The following is a 25,434-nucleotide window of genomic DNA, read 5'->3' on the forward strand; positions in this document are numbered from 1 at the left end:
TGTGGGAGGCGCACCAGCCCACTAAGGGGCTGGTCCCTCACCACTCTTGGCCCATGCAAGCCTCCGGGGTTGGTGGCCCCACTTGGTGGACCCCCGGGACCCTCCCGGTGGTCCCGATACGTTACCGATAAACCCCGAAACTCTTCCGGTGACCAAAACAGGACTTCCCATATATAAATCTTTACCTCCGGACCATTCCGGAACTCCTCGTGACGTCCGGGATCTCATCCGGGACTCCGAACAACATTCGGTAACCACATACAAACTTCCTTTATAACCCTAGCATCATCGAACCTTAAGTGTGTAGACCCTACGGGTTCGGGAGACATGCAGACATGACCGAGACGTTCTCTGGTCAATAACTAATAGCGGGATCTGGATACCCATGTTGGCTCCCACATGTTCCACGATGATCTCATCGGATGAACCACGATGTTAAGGACTTAATCAATCCCTTATGCAATTCCCTTTGTCTAGCGGTATTGTACTTGCCCGAGATTCGATTGTCGGTATACCGATACCTTGTTCAATCTCGTTACCGGCAAGTCTCTTTACTCGTTCCATAACACATCATCCCGTGATCAACCCCTTGGTCACATTGTGCACATTATGATGATGTCCTACCGAGTGGGCCCAGAGATACCTCTCCGTTTACACGGAGTGACAAATCCCAGTCTCGATTCGTGCCAACCCAACAGATACTTTCGGAGATACCTGTAATGCACCTTTATAGCCACCCAGTTACGTTGTGACGTTTGGTACACCCAAAGCATTCCTACGGTATCCGGGAGTTGCACAATCTCATGGTCTAAGGAAAAGATACTTGACATTAGAAAAGCTTTAGCATACGAACTACACGATCTTTGTGCTAGGCTTAGGATTGGGTCTTGTCCATCACATCATTCTCCTAATGATGTGATCCCGTTATCAACGACATCCAATGTCCATAGCCAGGAAACCATGACTATCTGTTGATCACAACGAGCTAGTCAACTAGAGGCTCACTAGGGACATATTGTGGTCTATGTATTCACACGTGTATTACGATTTCCGGATAATACAGTTATAGCATGAATAAAAGACTATTATCATGAACAAAGAAATATAATAATAACACTTTTATTATTGCATCTAGGGCATATTTCCAACAGTCTCCCACTTGCACTAGAGTCAATAATCTAGTTCACATCACCATGTGATTAACACTGACAGGTCACATCACCATGTGACCAACATCCAAAGAGTCTTGGGTTTGATCATGTTGCTTGTGAGAGAGGTTTTTAGTCAACGGGTCTGAACCTTTTAGATCCGTGTGTGCTTTACAAATCTCTATGTCATCTCCTAGATGTAGCTACCACGTTCTATTTGGAGCCATTCCAAATAACTGTTCCACTTGGAGCTATTCTAAATTGTTTCTCCATTATACGTATCCGGTATCTCTACTCAGAGCTATCCGGATAGGTGTTAAGCTTGCATCGTCGTAACTCTTTACGTCGAACTCTTTATCACCTCCATAACCGAGAAAATTCCTTAGTCCACTAGTTACTAAGGATAACTTTGACCGATGTACTGTGATCCATTCTTGGATCACTCTTGTACCCCTTGACTGACTCATGGCAAGGCACACTTCAGGTGCGGTACATAGCATAGCATACTGTAGAGCCTACGTCTAAAGCATAGGGGACGACCTTCGTCTTTTCTCTCTATTCAGCCGTGGTCGAGCTTTAAGTCTTAACTTCGTACCTTACAACTCAGGCAAGAACTCCTTTTTTGACTGGTCCATCTTGAACACCTTCAAGATCATGTCAAGGTATGTGCTCATTTGAAAGTATTATTAAGCATTTTGATCTATCCTTATAGATCTTGATGCTCAATGTTCAAGTAGCTTAATCCAGGTTTTCTATTGAAAAACACCTTTCAAATAACCCTATATGCTTTCTAGAAAATCATTTCTGATCATGAACATGTCAACAACATATACTCATCAGAAACTCTATAGTGCTCCCACTCACTTCTTTGGAAATACAAGTTTCTCATAAACTATGTATACACCAAAATCTTTGATCATCTCATCAAAGCGCACATTCCAACTCCGAGATGCTTACTCCAGTCCTTAGAAGGATTGCTGGAGCTAGCATACCTTTTAGCATCCTTAGGATCGACAAAACCTTTCTGATTGTATCACATACAACCTTTCCTTACGAAAGTTGGTAAGGAAACTCGTTTTGACATCCATCTGCCAGATTTCATAAATGCAGCTTATGCTAACATGATTCCGACGGACTTAAGCATCGCTACGGATGAGAAAATCTCATCGTAGTCAACTCCTTGAACTTGTGAAAAAACTCTTCGCCAGAAGTCGAGCTTCATAGATGGTGACATAACCATCCACGTCCGTCTTCTTCTTAAAAGATCCATTTATCAAATGGCTTGCCGATCATTGGGCAAGTCCGCCAAAGTCCATGCTTTGTTCTGATACATGGATCCTATCTCGGATTTCATGGTTTCTTAACCATTTGTCGGAATTTGGGCCCACCATCGCTTCCCCATAGCTCGTAGGTTCATTGTTGTCTAGCAACATGACCTTCAAGATAGGATTACTGTACCACTCTGAAGTAGTACGTATCCTTGTCACCCTACGAGGTACGGCACTGACTTGATCCGAAACTTCATGATCATTATCATAAGCTTCTACTTCAATTGGTGTAGGTGCCACATGAACAACTTCATGTGCCCTAATACACACTGGTTGAAGTGATGGTTCAATAACCATATCAAGTCTCCACCATCCTCCCACTCAACTTTTTCGAGAGAAACCTTTCCTCGAGAAAGGACCCGATTCAAGAAACAATCCATATTGCTTTCGGATCTGAATTAGGAGGTATACCCAACTGTTTTGGGTGTCCTATGAAGATGCATTTTATCCGCTTTGGGTTTGAGCTTATCAATCCTGAAACTTTTTCACATAAGCGTCGCAGCCCCAAACCTTTAGGAAACGACAACTTAGGTTTCTCTAAACCATAATTCATACGGTGTCATCTCAACGGAATTACGTGGTGCCCTATTTAAAGTGAATGTGGTTGTCTCTAATGCCTAACCCATGAACAATAGTGGTAATTCGATAAGAGACATCATGGTACGCACCATATCCAATAGGGTGCAACTATGATGTTCGGACACACCATCACACTATGGTGTTCCAGGCGGTATTAATTGCGAAACAATTTCCACAATGTCTTAATTGTGTGCCAAAACTCGTAACTCAGATATTCATCTCTATGATCATATCATAGACATTTTATCCTCTTGTCACAATGATCTTCTACTTCACTCTGAAATTACTTGAACCATTCAATAATTCAGACTTGTGTTTCATCAAGTAAATATTCTCAACATCTACTCGAATCATCTGTGAAGTAAGAACATAACGATGTTCACTGCATGCCTCAGCACTCATTGGACTGCACACATCAAAATGTGTTACTTCCAACAAGTTGCTATCTTGTTCCATCTTACTGAAAACGAGGCTTTTCAGTCATCTTGCCCATGTGGTATGATTTGCATATCTCAAGTGATTCAAAATCAAGTGAGTCCAAACGATCCATCTGCATGGAGTTTCTTCATGCGTATACACCAATAGACATGGTTTGCATGTCTCAAACTTTTCAAAAACGAGTGAGTCCAAAGATCCATCAACATGGAGCTTCTTCATGCATTTTATACCATTATGACTTACATGGCAGTGCCACAAGTAAGTGGTACTATCATTACTATCTTATATCTTTTGGCATGAAAATGTGTATCACTACAATCGAGATTCAATAAACCATTCCTTTAGGTGCAAGACCATTGAAGGTATTATTCAAATAAATAGAGTAACCATTATTCTCTTTAAATGAATAACCGTATTGCGATAGACATAATCCAATCATGTCTATGCTCAACGCAAATACCAAATGACAATTATTTAGGTTTAATACTAATCTTGATGGTAGAGGGAGCGTGCGATGTTTGATCACATCAAACTTGGAAACACTTTCAACACATATCGTCAGCTCATCTTTAGCTAGTCTCCGTTTATTCCGTAGCTCTTTTATTTCGAGTTACTAACACTTAGCAACCGAACCGGTATCTAATACCCTGGTGCTACTAGGAGTACTAGTAAAGTACACATTAACATAATGTATATCCAATATACTTCTATCGACCTTGCCAGCCTTCTCATCTACCAAGTATCTAGGGTAATTCTGCTCCAGTGGTTGTTTCCCTTATTACAGAAGCACTTAGTCTCGGGTTTGGGTTCAACCTTGGGTTTCTTCACTAGAGCAGCAGCTGATTTGCCGTTTCATGAAGTATCCCTTCTTGCCCTTGCCCTTCTTGAAAAACTAGTGGTTTCACCAACCATCAACAATTGATGCTCCTTCTTGATTTCTACTTTCGCGGTGTCTAACATCGCGAATACCTCAAGGATCATCATATCTATCCCTGATATGTTATAGTTCATCACGAAGCTCTTGCGGCTTGGTGGCAATGACTTTGGAGAAACATCACTATCTCATCTGGAAGATCAACTCCCACTCGATTCAAGTGATTGTTGCACTCAGACAATCTGAGCACAAGCTCAACGATTGAGCTTTTCTCCCTTAGTTTGCAGGCTAAGAAAATCGTCGGAGGTCTTATACCTCTTGACGTGGGCACGAGCCTGAAATCCCAATCTCAGCCCTCGAAACATCTCATATGTTCCGCGACGTTTTGAAAATGTCTTTGGTGCCTCAACTCTAAACCATTTAACTGAACTATCACGTAGCTATCAAAACGTGTATGTCCGATGTTCGCAACATCCACAGACGACGTTTGGGGTTCAGCACACTGAGCGGTGCATTAAGGACATAAGCTTTCTACTGTCCGCATAATTGCTACTATCAACTTTCAACTATATTTTCTCTAGGAACATATCTAAAAGTGGAACTAAAGCGCGAGCTTACGACATAATTTGCAAAGATCTTTTGACTATGTTCAGGATAATTAAGTTCATCTTATGAACTCCCACTCAGATAGACATCCCTCTGGTCATCTAAGTGATTACATGATCCGAGTCAACTAGGCCGTGTCCGATCATCACGTGAGATGGACTAGTCATCATCGGTGAACATCTTCATGTTGATCGTATCTACCATACGACTCATGCTCGACCTTTCGGTCTCCGTGTTCCGAGGCCATGTTTGTACATGCTAGGCTCATCAAGTTAACCCTAAGTGTTTTCGCTGTGTAAAACTGTCTTACACCCGTTGTATGTGAACGTAAGAATCCATCACACCCGATCATCACGTGGTGCTTAGAAGCGACGAACTGTAGCAACGGTGCACAGTTAGGGGAGAACACTTCTTGAAATTTTGTAAGGGATCATCTTATTTACTACCATCGTCCTAAGTAAACAAGATGCATAAACATGATAAACATCACATGCAATTATATAGTTGTGACATGATATGGCCAATATCATATAGCTCCATTGATCTCCATCTTCGGGGCTCCATGATCATCTTGTCACCGGCTTGACACCATGATCTCCATCATCATGATCTCCATCATCGTGTCTTCATGAAGTTGTCACGCCAACGACTACTTCTACTTTTATGGCTAACGCGTTTAGCAATAAAGTAAAGTAAGTTACATGGCGTTCTTCAATGACACGCAGGTCATACAATAAATAAAGACAACTCCTATGGCTCCTGCCGGTTGTCATACTCATCGACATGCAAGTCGTGATTCCTATTACAAGAACATGATCAATCTCATACATCACATATCATTCATCACATTCTTCTTGGCCATATCACATCACATAGCATACCCTGCAAAAACAAGTTAGACGTCCTCTAGTTGTTGTTTGCATGTTTTACGTGGCTGCTATGGGTTTCTAGCAAGAACGTTTCTTACCTATGCAAATCCACAACGTGATATGTCAATTGCTATTTACCCTTCATAAGGACCCTTTTCATCGAATCCGTTCCGACTAAAGTGGGAGAGACTGGCACCCGCTAGCCACCTTATGCAACAAGTGCATGTCAATCGGTGGAACCTGTCTCACGTAAGAGTACGTGTAAGGTCGGTCCGGGCCGCTTCATCCCACAATATTGTCGAAACAAGATTGGAGTAGTAACGGTAAGCATATTGAACAAAATCAACGCCCACAACTACTTTGTGTTCTACTCGTGCAAAGAATCTACGCAATAAACCTGGCTCTGATACCACTGTTGGGGAACGTTGCAGAAATTCAAAATTTTCCTACGTGTCACCAAGATCTATCTATGGAGAAACCAGCAACGAGGGGAAGGAGAGTGCATCTACATACCCTTGTAGATCGCTAAGCGGAAGCGTTCAAGTGAACGGGGTTGATGGAGTCGTACTCGTCGTGATCCAAATCACCGATGACCAAGTGCCAAACGGACGGCACCTCCGCGTTCAACACACGTACAGTCCGGTGATGTCTCCCATGCCTTGATCCAGCAAGGAGAGAGGGAGAGGTTGAGGAAGACTCCATCCAGCAGCAGCACAACGGCGTGGTGGTGGTGGAGGAGCGTGGCTAGAAGAGGAGGAAGAAGAGACGCAGGGCTGCACCAACGAGAGATCGAATCGCGTGTTATGGGCAGCCCTATGCCTCACTATTTATAGGGGAGAGGGAGGAGGGTGCGCCCCCCTCTAGGGTTCCCACCCCTAAGGGGGCGCGGCAGCCCTAGATGGCAAAGGGGGTGGCGGCCAAGAGGGGAGAGGAGAGGGAGGCGCACCAATATGGGCCCTAAGGCCCATATCCCCTTAGGGTTTGCCCCCTTTCCACCTCTTAGGCGGCATGGGCCCTTGTGGGAGGCGCACCAGCCCACTAAGGGGCTGGTCCCTCACCACTCTTGGCCCATGCAAGCCTCCGGGGTTGGTGGCCCCACTTGGTGGACCCCCGGGACCCTCCTGGTGGTCCCGGTACGTTACCGATAAACCCCGAAACTCTTCCGGTGACCAAAACAGGACTTCCCATATATAAATCTTTACCTCCGGACCATTCCGGAACTCCTCGTGACGTCCGGGATCTCATCCGGGACTCCGAACAACATTCGGTAACCACATACAAACTTCCTTTATAACCCTAGCGTCATCGAACCTTAAGTGTGTAGACCCTACGGGTTCGGGAGACATGCAGACATGACCGAGACGTTCTCCGGTCAATAACTAACAACAGGATCTGGATACCCATGTTGGCTCCCACATGTTCCACGATGATCTCATCGGATGAACCACGATGTCAAGGACTTAATCAATCCCGTATGCAATTCCCTTTGTCTAGCGGTATTGTACTTGCCCGAGATTCGATCGTCGGTATACCGATACCTTGTTCAATCTCGTTACCGGCAAGTCTCTTTACTCGTTCCGTAACACATCATCCCGTGATCAACCCCTTGGTCACATTGTGCACATTATGATGATGTCCTACCGAGTGGGCCCAGAGATACCTCTCCGTTTACACGGAGTGACAAATCCCAGTCTCGATTCGTGCCAACCCAACAGATACTTTCGGAGATACCTTTAATGCACCTTTATAGCCACCCAATTACATTGTGACGTTTGGTACACCCAAAGCATTCCTACGGTATCCGGGAGTTGCACAATCTCATGGTCTAAGGAAAAGATACTTGACATTAGAAAAGCTTTAGCATACGAACTACACGATCTTTGTGCTAGGCTTAGGATTGGGTCTTGTCCATCACATCATTCTCCTAATGATGTGATCCCGTTATCAACGACATCCAATGTCCATAGCCAGGAAACCATGACTATCTGTTGATCACAACGAGCTAGTCAACTAGAGGCTCACTAGGGACATATTGTGGTCTATGTATTCACACGTGTATTACGATTTCCGGATAATACAGTTATAGCATGAATAAAAGACTATTATCATGAACAAAGAAATATAATAATAACACTTTTATTATTGCCTCTAGGGCATATTTCCAACACTTATGATCTTGAAAGTTTATTTAAGCCCCATGATGAATATGAGATTGTTAATAGTGTTTGCAATAATATTGAAAGTGGGTTTGGAAGAGTGTCAACTCTAGATAAAAATAACCCCACATACTTGGAGAATGTTCAATCTTATGATTTTTTTTGATAAAAGTGGGCTTGGAGAGATCATGACTTTAGTTGATGATAATTCCACTATTTTGAAAGAGTGTCAACTTTGCATGCATGTGGATCATGTAGAGAATATGTTTTGTGATAGCTATATCGTGGAATTTGAGTATGATCCCACATGTATAGAGAGGGAAACATGGTTGTACAAATCTTCATGTTACTAAATTACCTCTCTTCATGTTGAGATTGCTACCGTTTCTTTTTTCTTCCTTGCATATGCTAGTTTTTGCTTGCCTTGATAAATTTTTTGCTTATAAAATGGCTATGCATATCAAGCATGGTAGACTTAAATGTGTTTGTCACATGTCTTATGGTGCTCTCTTTGTGCTTCAATTCTTGTCTTTCATGTGAGCATCATTAAAATTATCAATGCCTAGTTAAAAGGCCTTAAAGAAAAGTGCTTGTTGGGAGTCAACTCAATATTTTTCCATGTTGTTCTTCAATAATTATTTCATCTAGCGTCTATTTAGAGGTGTTTATATGTTTTAATTAGTGTTTGAGCCAAGTAAGACCTTTGGGATGGTCTATGGTGATAGTTGATTTGATTTTGGTGAAAAACAGAAACTCTTGCGCTCGTTGCCAGAATTTTAAAATTCACATAAGCGTGATCTGGTTCTGAATTTTTTACACAAGATTGATATACAAATTGCCTAGATTGTCCTAATGTTTTAGAATTTTTGGAGTTACAAAAGTATACGAAGTTTCCTGATTACTACACACTATTCTGTTTTAGACAGATTCTATTTTTATTGTGTTCTTTGCTTATTTTGATGAATTTATGGGTACTATCAGGGGGGGGGTATGAACCATGTAGAAGTTGGAATACAATAGATATAAAACCATATTAAATTTAGAATGAGTTCACAACAATACCTAAGTGGTGATTTGCTTTTCTTATACTAACGGAGCTTATGAGTTTTCAGTTGAGTTTTATGTTGTGAAGTTTTCAAGTTTTGGGTAAAGATTTGATGGACAACGAAATAAGGAGTGGCAAGAGCCTAAGCTTGGGGATGCCCAAGGCACCCCCAAGGTAATATTCAAGGACAACCAAGCATCTAAGCTTGGGGATGCCCCGGATGGCATCCCCTCTTTCGTCATCAATTCATCGGTAAATTTACTTGAGGCTATATTTTTATTCACCACCTGATATGTGTTTTGCTTGGAGCGTCTTGTATGATATGAGTCTTTGATTTTTGGTTTGCCACAATCATCCTTGTTGAACACACCCTTTGAGAGGAACACACATTAATCGTGAATTTATTAGAATACTTTATGTTCTTCACTTATATCTTTTGAGCTAGGCAGTTTGCTCTAGTGCTTCACTTATATCTTTTTAGAGAACGGCGATGGATTTATTTTATAGAAATTGATGAACTCTCATGCTTCACTTATATTATTTTGAGAGTCTTAAACAACCTGGTAATTTGCTTAGGTTATGAATTTAGTCCTAATATGATGGGCATCTAAGAGGGATATAATAAAAACTTTCATATAAAGTGCATTGAATATATGAGAAGTTTGATTCCTTGCATTTGTTTTGAGATATAAAGATGGTGATATTAGAGTCATGCTAGTGAGTAATTGTGGATTGGTAGAAATGCTTGTGTTAGAGTTTGTGATTCCCGTAACATGCACGTAAGGTGAACCGTTATGTGATGAAGTCGAAGCATGATTTGTTTTTGGATTGCCGTCCTTTGTGTGGAGGTCGGGATTGCGCGATGGTTAACTCCTACCAACCCTTCCCCTAGGAGCATGCGTGTAGTACTTTGTTTTGATAACTAATAGACTTTTGCAATAAGTATGTGAGTTCCTTATGACTAATGTTGAGTCCATGGATTGTACGCACTCTCACCCTTCCACCATTGCTAGCCTCTCTAGTACCGCGCAACTTCCGCCGGTGCGTTAAACCCACCATATATCCTTCCTCAAAACAGCCACCATACCTACCTATTATGGCGTTTCCATATCCATTCCGAGATATATTGCCATGCAACTTCCACCGTTCTATTTATTATGACACACACCATCATTGTCATATTGTTCTCATATGCATGAGGAATTCATATAGAGTCATATTTTGTTCTACCATTGGGTTGTAATTCCTGAGTTGTAAGTAAACAAAACTGTGATGATCATCATTATTAGAGCATTGTCCCATGTGAGGAAAAGATGATGGAAGCTATGATTCCCTCGCAAGTTGGGATGAGTCTCCGGACTTTAAAAAAAATAAAAGAGGCCAAAGAAGCCCAAATAAAAAAGTGGCCAAAGAAGCCCAAACAAAAAGAAAAAAAGGAAAAATAAAAAAATGAAAAAAAATGAGAGAAAAAGAGAGAAGGGACAATGTTACTATCCTTTTTCCACACTTGTGCTTCAAAGTAGCACCATGATCTTCATGATAGAGAGTCTCCTATTTTGTCACTTTCATATACTAGTGGGAATTTTTCATTATATAACTTGGCTTGTATATTCCAAATGGGCTTCCTCAAATTACCTTAGGTCTTCGTGAGCAAGCAAGTTGGATGCACACCCACTTAATTTCATTTTAAGCTTTCATAAACTTATAGCTCTAGTGCATACGTTGCATGGCAATCCCTACTCACTTGCATCGATATCAATTGATGGGCATCTCCATAGCCTATTAATTTGCATGGTTGATGTGAGACCTTCTCATTCTTTTTGTCTTCTCAACAACCACCATATTCTATTCCACCTATAGTGTTATATTCATGGCTCACGCTCATGTATTGCGTGAAAGTTGAATAGGTTTGAGAACATAAAAGTATGAAACAATTGCTTGTCTAACACCGGGCTTGTGCATGATGAAATACTTTGTGTGGCGAAGATGGAGCATAGCTAGATCATATGATTTTGTAGGGACAACTTGATTTGGCCATGTTATTTTGAGAAGACATGATTGCTCTATTAGTATGCTTGAAGTATTATTGCTTGTATTCCAATATTAAACTTTTGTTTTGAATCATATGGATATGAACATTCATGCCATAATGAACAAGATTACATTGATAAATATGTTAGGTAGCATTCCACATCAAAAATTCTGTTTTTATCATTTACCTACTCGAGGATGAGCAGGAATTAAGCTTGGGGATGCTTGATACGTCTCCAACGTATCTATAATTTTTTATTGTTCCATGCTATTATATTATCTTTTCTGGATGTTTTATATGCATTAATATACTATTTTATATTATTTTTTGAGGACTAACCTATTAACCTAGTGCCAAGTGCCAGTTGTTGTTTTTTCTTCTTATTTTTGGATTTTTTAGAAAGGAATATCAAACAGAGTCCAAACGGAATAAAATTTTCGCGATGATTTTTCTTGGACCAGAAGACACCCATAGGACTTGGAGAGGGGGCTAGAAGCTTCCTGGGTGCCCTCCTAGGCGTGCACTGAGGGCTTGTGGGCCCCTCGAGAGTCCTCCAACCCTAATTCTTGCTCTATAAATTCCAAAATATTCCCAAACCACCAGAAGCGTCCACTAAATACTTTTCCGCTGCTGCAAGCCTCTGACCTTGTGAGATCCCATCTTGGGGCCTTTTTCGGCGATCTGCCAGAGGGGGGTTCGATCACGGAGGGCCTCTACATCAACCTTGCCGCCCTGCCGATGGTACGTGAGTAGTTTACCACAGACCTACGGGTCCATAGCTAGTAGCTAGATGACTTCTTCTCTCTCTTTGATCTTCAATACAATGTTCTCGATGTTCTTGGAGTTCTATCGGATGTAATACTTTTTTGCGGTGTGTTTGTTGAGATCCGATGAATTATGGATTTATGATCGTATTATCTATGAATATTTTTGAATCTCCTCTAAATTTTTATATGCATGATTTGATATTTTTGTATTTCTCTTCGACTATCGATTTGGTTTGGCCAACTAGATCGGGTTTTTTAATGGGAGAGATGCTTAGTTTTGGGTTCAATCTGGCTGTCTCCTCACCCAGGGACAAAGTAGGGGTAGCGAGGCACATATTGTATTGTTGCCATCAAGAATAAAAAGATGAGGTTTACATCATATTGCTTGAGTTTATACCTCTACATCATGTCATCTTACTTAAAGTGTTACTCTGTTCTTATGAACTTAACTCTAGATGCATGCTGGATAGCGGTCGATGTGTGGAGTAATAGTAGAAGATGTAGGCAGGAGTCAGTCTACTTATCACGGACGTGATGCCTATATTCATGATCATTGCCTTAGATATCATCATAACTTTGCGTTTTTCTATCAATTGTTCAACAGTAATTTATTTACCCATCGTATGCTTTCTTCAAGATAGAAGCCTCTAGTGAAACCTATGGCCCCCGGGTCTATTTTCCATTATATATTTTCAGATCTATAAATCAAAAACCCAAAAATACCTCGATGGGTTTTATTTACTTTTATTTTATTTTTATGTTTTAGTAATCTTTTATATCTATCTCTATCAGATATCATCCTTGCAGGTGGCCGTGAAGGGATTGACAACCCTTTATCGCGTTGGGTGCAAGTGTTTGATTGTTTGTGCAAGTGCATAGATTGGAGACTTGCTTGTACCTCCTACTGGATTGATATCTTGGTTTTCAAACTGAGAGAAATACTTATCTCCACTTTGCTGCTTCACCCTTTTCTCTTAAAGGAAAAAACCAACACAAGCTCAAAAAGTAGCAGGGAGGTGGTTAGGGTTTGCTCATGTCGGCAATGGAGGAGGCAGGCTGGCTTGGAAGTGAAAGCTATGTACTGACCGGTCCACGACTTCCACGTTAAGAAGGACGGTGACCCTATGCCCGTGTCAATGACAGCCAGGTCCCGCCGTGCGTGCACATTCTATTTGGGCGGTGGAGGTAGGTGGACGGCCGCCACGCGTCCCCTAGGCGAGCGCCGAGCAAGCGCGTCCCCGTTCGTTCGACATTCGTGTGGACGCAAACTGGACACATATTTGCACCGAAAATGAGGCGGACCGGAGACCAAACGGACAAATTTTAAAAATGTGGTGACGCGTTGGGCCGTGTTATCTGTCTATTTTGCCTCAAATGGACGTATGCGGACAGGCTTTGTCGCGCGTTGGAGTTGGCCTTAGACAGGATAGGCCACTCTCCCGCAACACGTTTGGCGCCATATTTCGTGTTACAAGGGAAACATGTGTTTATGCCACATTTGTTTAAGCAGCCCTACACCATGTGTAGTGGTATTTTGACCGTTCCGGAGCTCGAAACTCACCAAACCACCAACAAGTCAAGAACATCCGTCCCCTTGAATCCAGGGCCACGCCGATTCCGGGACAAGAATTTACCACCTCGCATCGCATTTCCTTTCCTCCTCGTGCTCGCTCGCTCGCTCGCTCGGCCCCTCAAGTATACACTTCTCTAGCCTTCCACACGCTAGACAACAAACGCGACCCCGCGCCCCTCTGCTCTGCCTGCGCCCGCCCGCTCGCTCACAGGCGCTGCCTGGCAGTGCCATTACTGCCCCCACCCGTCTCTCCGGGCCCGAGCACGCCAGGGGGAACCGGGTTCCTCCTCATGGCCGGTGACCGCCGCGGCGGGTCGCCCACGGTGGAGCGCCGGCGGGGGATCCGGCGCCTCCTGCTGCCCCGCGGGGAGGTCTCCTCGTCCTCCTCGCCCTCGGTGCCGCTGCCTCCGCCGGCCGCAGCCGAGGTGGGGCGGAGGAAGAGCTTCGCCTCCGCGGCGCTGCGCGGGCTGGGCTGCACGTCGGCCGCGGCCTCGCAGGCGTACGCGCCAGGGGCGGGCTCCGCGGCTGCGGCGGCCGTGCGGTCGTCCGCCGACTGGCACGGGCGAAGGAAGAAAGGGAAGGACAGGAGGAAGGAGAGGGGAGGAGGTGGAGGAGGCGGCCTTGTGGGCGGAGGGATCGGCGGCGACGTGTGGTGCGCCCCGGGGATACCGTTCGCCGCGGAGGCGTCGTCCGTGGACTGCGTGGTGGCGCGCCACCAGATGCTGGGGAGGGGGCGCGGCGGCGACGCCGAGAGGCCGCACAGAGAGGTGAGCCGTAGATGCTTACTGGCTTCTTTGGATCTGTTCGCGCTCACAGCTTGTCCATTTCGTAGGATTGCTTGCTGTTCTTGGTGGGTGGTTATTCTCATCAGTTTTCTCATTCCTCATGTGCGTCCGTTTTTGTGCTTTTTTTGAACTCGTTTTTTGTCTGTTGTTGAAAAGAAAGCGTGTGTTCTTCTCCAAGTATTCAGGTTTTCTGGTGGCTGTTTTGCTCCGAAATCTTTCATTTCAATTTCACACTTGCGCCTTGAATGCAATGTTCTGTTTAAGCATCTGAAACAGTGCTCCACTACCACGTTTGATGCCACCGAATTCTCCGTATGCAAGTGGGATGAATCTTTCGCCATGTTCTGCCAGCCAAGCCGAATCGATGATGACGAGCCTTTCAGCTGATACTGCGTTTCTCATGTGACATCCATCCACAGCGGCCCTGCCTGTCCCGGAGGGCGAGCATGCAGGAGCAGATATCGTCGTCGTTCATGGAGTCGCCGCCGCCGCCGCCGCCGGCGCACCTGGACGGGCCCTTCTTCGGCGCCGACCTGCTCCCCTCCGCGCGCCTCCGCCGGATGCGCGGGTACCGCCCCTCCCCCGGCGGCCTCGAAGAAGAGGTACGATACAGCACACTAGTCTCGGTACCAGTATTAAATACACTGCATCATACTTACCAGTATCGCCTTGCGTTTGCTTGCACACTTGAGCCGCATCTATGCCTTCCCCACCTCGGCGTCCAGCGGTCGGTGCGCGATTACGTTGCCATAAGATTCCCGTGCGTATGATAATACTACTAGTCTAGCCAGGGTCGGGTCTGATCTGACAATGTTGGTGCTGTTAACCCCTGGGCGTTGGAGGTGGTTGACTTGCTTCTTTCGTGCGCTAAACGTGACGTGAGGTCGTGGCCTTCTCGTTGGTTAACGAACCCATAATTAAGTGGCTCCAGCCACGGAGCTCCGCTACGCTGTGTGGCCATGGAGAGAGACCTCTCAACCATGGCATGCAGATGCAGACTGCCAACACTTGCGCTGAGCTGAGCTGAGCTGGGCAGCCACGGCGCAGCTGATGGAATTGCAATGGCCACTTGGCCAGTCAAATGGCGTTCCAACTATGCTGTTTCGGAGCTGGGGAAGAGGTGGTAGATGTGGAACACCTGAGCATGACAATCCATAATGTGACTTTATATTATTCATTCTCTTTTTGGCTTGCTGCTCTAGCGGATCGTACAGTAGGTGGGGAATGGGGATGGGCATTCTGGTGGGTGAATGATGGCTTTCAGACGTTGCCTCGGTGCCCAGCTCTTCTGCCTGACTCGACTGGTCTTTTGCTGCTCAGGGGGACCGGGGACCCTTATGATTTGCCTGTTGCTTCAGTCATAATCAGATCTCGTGTTGTGGCCATTCCTTGTGTATTTCGTGATCACCTGGCTGGTGAGGGCTCTTATCTTACTGTGGATGTGAAGATCCACCAGCGTTTTCTTGTCCCTGTAGGCAACTATCATAGATATGCAGAAGGTGGGTGGGGCAATTTAACATGCTTATTAGGTCTGGTGACAATTCCTAATTGGTTGGTTGGGGGAAGCCTCTTTCTTGGTCTTGCCACTGACCCAAGGGTCCAAGCGTGATGCTACCTGAGAGAAAATGAGCCACCCCTTTGCATGCTACCTGAAGTATAACCTTATAACCTGTTGTATATAGTCCCAGAAGAAAATCGTAGACGATACAAATAAATGTATGAAATTATCCGTGGGCCTAAAAGTGCCAATTTTTATGAGATGTTTATACAATGCTCACTTTATTCGTTCATGCTTGTTCCTCTAAGGTGAACATTTTTAACGGAAGCATGCCCATGCATGGGTGCGCAATGATTTCTGTCTCATGAAATGCAAGCAGGGTATGCCAGTTTCGAATGCTTACCTTCTTTATATGTATGGCAGATCATGATGTTTCAGACAAGAGTGTTGTTGGGAGGAATGAACATGTATGATCGGTACCAGGATTGGCGCCTTGATGTCGACAACATGACTTATGAGGTCTGTCTATCCTCCCCCCCTCCCGTGTAACAACACTTGGCATCGTCAATTCATCATCGTGATGAACCAACTTCGTCTTACAGGAGTTGCTTGAGCTTGGAGAAAGAATAGGGCATGTCAACACAGGGCTACGCGAGGATGAGATAGTTCGCAACCTTAGGAAGGTCAAGCCTGATTCGTCATTCCGGCTTCCGACGGAAGCGGAGAAGAAATGCAGTATCTGTCAAGTATGCTCTTGCCTCCTTCCGCTATAGTCCCCCCTGCTTCTCTTTTGTATACATCGTTTGCGCAAGAGTTCAACTATTCTGGTGGATGTTGCAGGAAGAGTTTGAAGCAAATGACGAGCTGGGGAGGCTGGGCTGCGGCCACAGCTACCATGTTTACTGCATCAAGCAGTGGCTTTCTCAGAAGAACGTTTGCCCGGTTTGCAAGACTGCTGTTACCAAGACCTGAACAAGTCTCGACTCCAGGCTACACCTATTGTGTACCTGGGTGGACCTGAAATGAGAAGTTTCTCTTTGTTGCGTCTTGTACAGTCCGTTACATGTATTATTATTGTCTAAGCACATCATCCATTCTTTTGCATTTCCAGATAGAAATGCCATATTGAGGCCATCTTTTATCAAACATATGGTAGGTTCTGATGCGCTCGTTTTAGATGATGTGATGTCCAAGCGTTTTGCAGAACTGACCTAGGCTCAGGTTGCTGAATTGTGCTGTAGTGATTGTTTTTATACTAATTTGTAGTGAAAAATTAGCCACAAAAGCAGACAAAGCGGATCAAGCAAACACTACAAATAGACAACGTGTTTCTAATCCACTGAATTTCATTAAACTTTATGGGCTATCTAAAGCAATAGCGAAATATTATTTTCTCGCTTGCATGAATGTGAGTGTCAGCAAGCCATGTGGATATAAGAACATCTACACCTGCGACGTACAAATTTGAACCCTCAAACATCCTGCTGACCACAAAATGTTTAGTCCTACCTTGCCACATGAGAAGCTAGTCAACAGGCTTAAATAGTCGGGTCGTCCAGCTGCGATAAGCTTCAACCATCATTGCATCCTTAGTTAAGAAGATGGACTATTACTATTAATCTTCTCTGCTTATCACAAAGAAGATTAATAGTCATGGTCTATCTCCTTCACAAAGACAGCATTGATGTTTGCACGGCTCTTTTTGAATCATAATGTGTCGACCATGCTATCAACTTATATGATTTTTTTAATCTCTTTCATTGTAGTAGGGCTAGCAACATAAATGAACGAGATGAACTTGACACTTGATGAACGCCACTGTTGGAGCAGAAGCGCGCCAGAGCTTGCAACTTTGTTGATCCTTCACACTATGCAGAGATGAGAGAGGAAGGAGCTTCGGGTGGCTAGAGGTGAAACCGCTATGACCTGGAGCGGGGTGACCGTTCGCCCTCGGTATACATTTGGTCCTGATTTGTGCCAATCAGCCCAGGTGCTTAGGGACTAATTGAGAGGTCCGGTTGTAGGTGCTCTAAGGGCAAAAGACTGTCATTTACAGGAAGCACATATGCTCTTGTGCAGAAGCGTGAGTATCTCATGGAAATTAAAGCATACCACGAAAGTGGAAGCCAATTTGCCATCCGATTCCTGCCTTACAGACTCCGTCATGTCATCGCACTTTTGCCAAAATAAATAAATCGTCGCAGTAAGTAAAGAGGGTCACACATGAAAGTGTTCTGAAGAGATATAGAAAAGTAAAACACGATGTTTCGATCGCATACCCCACAGACATGTCAAAGGCGTAAGAAATGCAACAGATAGTATCAATCCTACCAGTATTGTACATATCCAGCCAAAACATCATAGTACAATTTTAAGTGCTTTCATCAATACAAACATGACCGACAACATACACTTTTTATTTAATTTTGCTAACAGTAATCAGTACCAGGGTAGGCACGAAGCAAAATTTAGTTGAATCATCTTCAATCCCCCCTTTTGGTAATGTACATAGCATTTACAGGAGACACACTACACTAACGATCAACGGTTGTGAAGAAACAAACTAGAAGCTTGGTCTGCGCAAAGGAGACAGAAAAAAACACTTCTGTTACTCACCACTTCACTGACATTTTGGTGATTACAGTATCATCCAATCGCAATGTAGGATGACCATTGTGCAATGGCGTGTGATGTATATGGACAGTAAGAGTTTAAGAAGACACATCATCATGTTGAGAGAGGAACTCTATTATGCAAGGGTACACTTCATGGACAGCCTACACGATAGCACAGAGCAATGTAAGAATCAAAGACTGAACTGGGTCCCTTAAGTACACACATATGCACACATACCTTCCGCCCTCCAACCAGGTCATAATGTGCATAGTGAGGGCCTTCAGGTTTACCAAAAACCTTATAGGTGACCAGATGCTGAGGAATTACTTTCACGGTTTCTGCAAATACAATGAAAAGTCAACTGTTAAAAGTAGGTTTCCAAACGAAATTCAGAAGCAACTAATAATCAAACAATGACAGTGTTATGGACATTAGGTCAAGGCCCAATGGCACGGCACTAAGCTAGGATTCGTCCCCAGGAATTACTATTCACCTGATAAGTATCCCGTGAACAGTACAGTGACCAACCATTTGAGGAGACAGTATAGCAGGTTAAATAGTTAATAAATGACATCTTTTTGGCAAGGCAAGTGGTTGGTGAAAAGATAAGGATACTGTTCGTTAAGTTAGGAAAGTATTCTTAGATACCAAGTTAGACTCTTCCCTACAAGGGGGCACAACCCCATATGGATGATCTCTTCTCATCCCCAGCCTCATGGCTGGCCAACCCTCTCTCCTCGAGCAGTACCCCACCTTGTCACATTCATCTGTCTTAGGAGTTAGGACCGGTGCCTATCTTAAGCACGTGACAGATAGTCTACGTATATTGTGTAAGACCACCACCCACTTGCGTAAGGTGGTATATTCTGAACACACCGTGGAACCTTGGTGACCCTAGGCTCCTGGCTTGTGAGCTTAATCCCAGTCCCAGCCCAAAAATTTGTCACTGGTTCTAATACGTTAAGTACTAGGTGACAAATAAGCTCTCATTGCAAAACAACACGTTAAAATGGAACTTGTTGCCATACCGTAAACAGCTTCTGGGGGGCAAATCAGATCCTCGTCTCCAGCAAGGGCAAGCACCGGAACTTTGATTTTCCGCAGATGCTCTTTGAAGAAAAAAGTACCAGCCCTGTTTCGCAGCCCACCGTCACGGAATGAGGTCGCCAACTGTAATAACACCTTTGCTGGTACTGTGCCTGAATATTACATCAAGTTGTCACAAGAAATGTGAGAGCTTTTGTAGTAAAACTAACTATACAAAGATGAATTATCATGGTCAATTTTGCTGTGGCGTTTGGTAAAACTCGCTTCAAGTCTGCGGCTGCCCTATTATCTTCAATAAAAGATGATTATAACAGTCAAACTTAGACCAGTTTAGTGCACAACATATGGGTAGCATCTAACGCCTTGAATCCATCACCTTACATAAGATGAAGCTGTTTAGGAGATAACAACCTCACTTACTGCAGGTAATACAAGATAACAACTACACTCATGTGTGTAAACTATGCAACTTCTTGTGTTATCCAGGCCATATATCATACACTCATACTATACTTGTATGTACGGCAAGTTGGTGGCTTCCATAGAGAAGACAAATATAGGTCTCAACTTACAGAAGTTATTCAAGATGAGCTTTGAAAGCAGTTCAGGATCCATCATATCCTTGGCTGAAATTTGAGAGCGTAGCAGTGACAATATGTATGGTGCACGAGATGATATAGGATAAGTGGTTGATAGTAATGTTCCTAGTGGGACAGCAGGAACACGCAACATCTCAGCTGGATCTGCCTAATAAAGAACAATGAAGATTAGGTTCCTGTCCATGTATTGAATATGTCAACCTGCTTGATGGTCAACTTACAAGAGGCACAAATAACTTGAGCGAGGAGTTGGATGTTGTGTAGTCAACTGATGAGGCCAGAGTAACAATCGCTGCCAGCTCTGGATCAGCCCCTTCGAATCCTTGTGAAGCAGAGAAAAAGGAGAGATGGTACTTAGTGCCATGTATTGGTAATAAAATCTGATACAAAAGCAAGCTTAGAAGAACAAAAAATTAAGACCATAGTAGTAAAAATCATGAGGGCATCTGTAATGGAAGAACATATAATAAAATACTCTGTAGAACTTGTAAATCAGCTGGCAAGAAATAATGTAAATGTATTGGAAGCGTGTCCTGAAATGGAGAAGAAACTGAAACAAATAAGTGGGATAGCTTTCAAGGACACGACATGTGAAAATTATTGGCTACAACAAACCTAATTTTATATCGCGAAGTTGTAACTCTTTAATTTTAAACGAAGGCAATATTATCATTGAATATAAACAGGAATTTATCACAAAATAAGAAGGAAGAAAAACAGAAGCCTATATTCCCACGTAAGAGCGCCTATAATGGTATAACCCTAACACCGGTAGTGTGCCAATTACTAGCCTCATCCCTAATGTTGCACAGTTGGAAGTTGCTCAAGTTTTGGACAATCCTGAAACCGTTCTCTTTCCAAATCTACCATGAGACAAGCAAGAGTGCAAAACCAGGGTTGCTGGTACTACTGATCGCCAGCCATCATCCATGGACCCACCATCCCGCTAACCATAAGGAGGCTTTTACTCAGCAGGCCAGCACGGATAGCGGTTTAGTCTACGGATACCTTCTATTTGTGTTAACCTATGTCGCTTTCATTTGAGACTATGCTTGTTGCCTGTAAGGGATGTGTGCATCTCGTTATGTAGAGGCCAGGAGTGAATACACACGGCTGTCAAGTTATTCTATATTTTGATGAAGGGAATTTTATAGACGGGTCAAATCAGCATTCACTCCTGGCGGGTAAATACACCTTGATAAGACCCGTCTATAAAATTCCCTTCATCGAAAAATCTTCCCAACCTTGACAAGATTTGACCAATGTCTGGATGATGGCAGTCTATTCAATTTTACCAAATATCCAGCAAGCTCTATTTAAAGGAAACGCTAGCAGGAATAAGCCACCAAGGACTAGATAAAGCAGACACGACAGGTTGCCGTGATTTCTTAATACTATAGTGGAGTGTGTTCATGACTTAGAACTTTGCCTTTGGTTTAATACGCAATGGCCAAAAACTATGGTACAAGGGACAGTTCCTGAGAGGCTTCCAGAACCCCATATCAAACAAACAAACAAATAAAATTCAAAGGCATCCATGGATGCTTGTGCAACTAATTACAGTTAAAAATGAAAGTGTTGTTATACTTCAGCTATCTTAGCCTCACTACTAGTTGAAGATGTGAAATATTCAATTTGCTAAAACGAAAAAAGTTGTTTGCCCCACCCTAAGAAAGACAGAAAACCCAAAAAGGCACAGGTTAATGAAACATACCACACTTCGAAACCATTGCATACAACAAGATTCCTCCCATAGAGTGACCAATAGCAAGCAATTTTCCATCCTTGGGTACACTCTGCTGTTTTATATAATCTATCTGCACAAACAAAAGATCACCATACTTCTTACTAAGCAGTTCAAGGTACTTCAATTAATCTCTCAACAGTAAAGAGTATGTCTACAAACCGCTGCAGGTACATCTTCCTCCAGGTAATGGTCAAAGTCCCAATCATAGCTAATAATCAGCTCCAACTGCTTTTGGAGATCTTCTATGGTTGCGGAGAGGCGTTCTTGCCAGCCAAATAACCGAGGGGAAACATTTTGTTGACCTTCCCCAAGAATCTTCACAAGGCGCTGACTTAATTGGCTAATTTGATCATATATTGCTGATGTCTGTGGCAATTCCATCAACCCTAGAAATTTATCTGCAACCTCCTCAAGACTACTAGTTAATGAGGCATCAGGGACAAGTTCTGTCACTCGATCAAAAAAACTGTCAGTGATGTTTCTGAGTTGGCTATCTCTTACATAGACTGAAAATGTTACACTCAATTGTGCCAAAGCATTTGCTAACTTTGTCACCAGTTGTGGTTCTTCTGATGTGTTTGTTTCTAGCACATTCGTGTCTGTTAGTACTGGAACTTCAGAACTTTGAGGTTCATTAGTTGACATATCCTTGGCAGGAGGAACAACATTTACTTTCTGTGTCAAAATTTTATCCACACCTGAATTAGAGGACATGTCAGACTTGGTGCTAGCTGCAGCTAATTCTGATCCACGTGTGCTGAGGCCTGCACCACGCAACTCAACAATCCATGTATCAAACCCTTGCATAGACATATGACGGGCAAAGGAAGCCTGTCATCATTTCATTTGTATCAATGGAAGTCCAGGGTAAAGGGGAAGCCATAAAAGAAATGCCTATGAACATATATAACTGTTTCTTTATTGAGTGTAACATATATTAATATATAATACAAAAAAAGACAGGTAACAATGGATCAACTATATAATTCAGAGGCAGGAAACGTTTTTGAAATAGTTCGAGTCCTGTGATACAAGCACACCAGCAATTACACCTTTCATTTGACTCTTGAAGAGTGCACAATCATAGTCTTAACTGCAAGCTTCATAAGTTCTACAGATTCCCCTTCGTAAATCGTGTACAAGAAGCCAACAACTTAGGCAAACAGTCCTGCAACATTTACTGGAAAACTGAAGATACGACTTTTGTTTTCCGTTAAATATGTGTTGTTTCCATATTTGTGCAAGATAAGGTACTTCATTGCCGTCTAGCTGCATCCTAGTTATGCAAGTAAACACCAATTGCGGCTCTAATAAATTTCATATTAGCAACATATGAACTCATAACTATCCGCAGTATAATTAAACACTATGTTTTGTTCACACTAAATTTCATAACAACTACTCCCCCGTCCCAAAATGAAAGACCATTTTTGACACTATGATAGTTATTCTATATTTTGGGACGGAGGGAGTACATGTAAGCGTCATCAAATTTTGGTACTTCTACGTCTGCTGATTGCTCTATCCCTGGAGGTGTGCTAGGATGCATTTTACTTAAATAGCAATTATAGTAAAACAATAAAGATGCCAATAAATATAATACAAACTTCTCTTGAAGAGTGGATTTTGTGTTTGTTTGTTCATAACACTCGGTTTACTCCATGATATGCTTACTGAACTTCCCTTTCTAAAATTTTGACTGTGAGCTGTTGCATTTTTTACGGAACCTCGTCAGAGGGCCGGGAGCTCCCGCAATTTCATTAAGAATTAGAGTTGATCCACTTAATGAGGGAAACCGGATCCGAAAATCATACAACATTCGGTTTAAATAAGGAAACCCGAGTGAAAACCAAAAACAAACACGAAAGAAACTAGAGCTTTAGGATGGGGGTTTAGATGGACAGGTCGAATCCTCATGATACGTGAGTCCAAGCTAAAAGATGGCTACCAGTTTGCATTTGCAACATCATTATACAAGCAATTTACAGAGATTAATCAAACCTCATATGGGTTTCCTCACAAAAAAAACAAAATGTACTTTTTGCAGCGCGATTTATCAGTAGCGTAGTTATAGATCAACTCACCCCAGGGGACAGGTCGAATCCCACCGCATTGGTGGCCACTCCGGACAGCAGCATCAGTGGGTGGTTCCTCTTGGGCGCCTGCACGAACCAAGCGAGCACGAGATCAGCAACCAAACGAAGGCAAGCGTAACGAAGCCGCGACCACCGCCTAGCAGCATGCAGGATCAAGCACACACCTCAGGCGGCGGGCGGTACCTCCAAAGCGCGAGCCGCCACTCGGTGCCTGGCACGGGCGCGTAGTGCAGCTCGTCCGCCGTGCAGATCGCGGGCTTCGCTCCCTCCTCGCAGTCGCACGCCGCGGCCGCAGAGGCGAGGACCCGCGAGGTCGAGGGCGATGGCGAGGAGGGGGGCGGCGGCGGAGGTTCCGAGGCGCTGTGGGAGGCGAAGGCGCGGAGCCGCAGCGGCTGGGGAGGAGCGCACGGGGAGGCGCGCACGATGGGAGAGGAAGAGAGGTGGGCGACGGCGGCGCCGGCGAGGAGCGCCCGGAGGCTGGCGCCGTGGAGGAGCGGCATGGCGTTGGGCGGTCGGAGTGCTCGCTTTGTTTCTGGCGTGTTCTCTTTGCTTCGTCTCCGATTTGGTTTTTACCACCCGGTCCGACACCGACCGACCGACGGACCGGTATGTGTGGGCAGCGGTGGTTCCATGTTGCGCCGGTCAATCCCCCCGGCCACGCTGCGTTTGACACGATGAGTGGTGTTGCCAGAACTTTTTTTTTAGCATCAGTGCGGACACAAGCGCTCATATACACGCGCATACACTCATCTCTATGAACGCACACACGCATATCCTACACCTATGAGCACCTCCGAGAAACTGAGCCGGCATATTATCTTGAGATTTACGAAGTCACCGTAGGCGCCTCATCGTCGACGGGAATGTCTCTCCCACTGAAAGCGCATCACCGGAAATCCTGAAATAAATCCAGAAATAATACGAGCACCAGGATTTGAATCCTGATGGGTTGAGGATACCACTGTTCACATAACCATCTCAACCACAGATTGGTGTTGCCAGAACTTTGAACACTTATCATTTGTCACATTTGTTTTTCAGTGTATTTTGGCCGAAGCGAAAATGAACACTAAAATGACCGGAAGCGAAAGTGAACACAAGCTTCCGTTTGGGACTGCTTTATTAAAATCAGCTTCACTTCATCAAATTCATTTTAAAACAGTTTCATACATGAATTTATTTAGAGAAATTTCACACATTAATTGCAGCTCTGCCAAGAGCAGTTTATCATGTTTGCCTTTTCAGCTAGCTCCTGCTTCAAGAATGAAAAATATAGTGAAAGGGATTTTTATGATTGGACGACGTGGGATAAAAAGAAGGGGTATCCACTTACTGGTGGTAGTGCTGGGTAATTTCCCCTAAATCCAACTTCTAGAGTTTTTGGACCACCTTTGAAGAGCTTCACAAAAGAGTTATATCCTAGTTTTTTTTGAGGGGGGGGGGCATATCATGGAGGTACCCTGTTTGGCTTGCATTTCTTAGAGCGGAGATGGATTTTAGGAGCAAAGCAGTCCCGAATAGGCCCTGAAACATGAAAGATCAGCTTGTTTGATCTGGACAATGAAGTTGTGATGCACAAATTCATTGTCACGACAAGTATGCACAACTTGAAAACTGCAGGGGCTACTGAT

The 25,434-nt window shown here is 43.8% G+C and overlaps 2 protein-coding genes across 4 annotated transcripts; one reads left to right on the forward strand and one right to left on the reverse strand.

Annotated features, from left to right (window-relative positions):
- Positions 1 to 13,489: 13,489 nt before the first annotated feature.
- On the forward strand, positions 13,490 to 16,846 carry LOC123070510 (potassium/sodium hyperpolarization-activated cyclic nucleotide-gated channel 4). The gene is made up of 5 exons (XM_044493753.1): positions 13,490 to 14,182; positions 14,620 to 14,802; positions 16,122 to 16,217; positions 16,301 to 16,444; positions 16,539 to 16,846. Exons 1-5 carry the CDS (start codon positions 13,706 to 13,708, stop codon positions 16,668 to 16,670), a joined length of 1,032 nt encoding a protein of 343 aa, XP_044349688.1. The 5' UTR covers positions 13,490 to 13,705; the 3' UTR covers positions 16,671 to 16,846.
- A 1,213-nt stretch (positions 16,847 to 18,059) lies between these two features.
- On the reverse strand, positions 18,060 to 24,387 carry LOC123070509 (uncharacterized). 3 transcript variants are annotated; one of them, XM_044493751.1, is made up of 10 exons: positions 23,968 to 24,387; positions 23,792 to 23,869; positions 22,406 to 22,538; positions 21,867 to 22,105; positions 21,675 to 21,777; positions 20,182 to 20,282; positions 19,934 to 20,108; positions 19,343 to 19,513; positions 18,552 to 18,652; positions 18,060 to 18,475 (listed from the first exon to the last, which is right to left on the reverse strand). In XM_044493751.1, the coding sequence occupies exons 1-10, from the start codon at positions 24,301 to 24,303 to the stop codon at positions 18,410 to 18,412; spliced, it is 1,503 nt and encodes a 500-aa protein (XP_044349686.1). In that variant the 5' UTR covers positions 24,304 to 24,387; the 3' UTR covers positions 18,060 to 18,409. The 3 variants fall into 3 exon arrangements, with proteins under 3 accessions (XP_044349686.1, XP_044349685.1, XP_044349687.1); XM_044493750.1 differs by having other exon boundaries at positions 21,867 to 22,538; positions 23,968 to 24,385; XM_044493752.1 differs by having other exon boundaries at positions 21,867 to 22,538; positions 23,987 to 24,270.
- Between the last annotated feature and the right edge of the window lie 1,047 nt (positions 24,388 to 25,434).

Source organism: Triticum aestivum, chromosome 3B, assembly GCF_018294505.1.
Source record: "Triticum aestivum cultivar Chinese Spring chromosome 3B, IWGSC CS RefSeq v2.1, whole genome shotgun sequence".
Taxonomy (NCBI): domain Eukaryota; kingdom Viridiplantae; phylum Streptophyta; class Magnoliopsida; order Poales; family Poaceae; genus Triticum; species Triticum aestivum.

Excerpts from the sequence above, each read along its gene's own strand:
- LOC123070510 (XM_044493753.1), top strand. The coding sequence starts at position 13,706 with ATGGCCGGTGACCGCCGCGGCGGGTCGCCCACGGTGGAGCGCCGGCGG. Across the intron at positions 14,183-14,619 it reads CCGAGAGGCCGCACAGAGAG|CGGCCCTGCCTGTCCCGGAG; the intron begins GTGAGCCGTAGA and ends ATCCATCCACAG. Across the intron at positions 16,445-16,538 it reads AGAAATGCAGTATCTGTCAA|GAAGAGTTTGAAGCAAATGA; the intron begins GTATGCTCTTGC and ends TGGATGTTGCAG.
- LOC123070509 (XM_044493750.1), bottom strand. The coding sequence starts at position 24,303 with ATGCCGCTCCTCCACGGCGCCAGCCTCCGGGCGCTCCTCGCCGGCGCC. Across the intron at positions 21,778-21,866 it reads AGGAAGATGTACCTGCAGCG|ATAGATTATATAAAACAGCA; the intron begins GTTTGTAGACAT and ends TTGTTTGTGCAG. Across the intron at positions 20,283-21,674 it reads TGCAATGGTTTCGAAGTGTG|GATTCGAAGGGGCTGATCCA; the intron begins GTATGTTTCATT and ends CTGCTTCACAAG.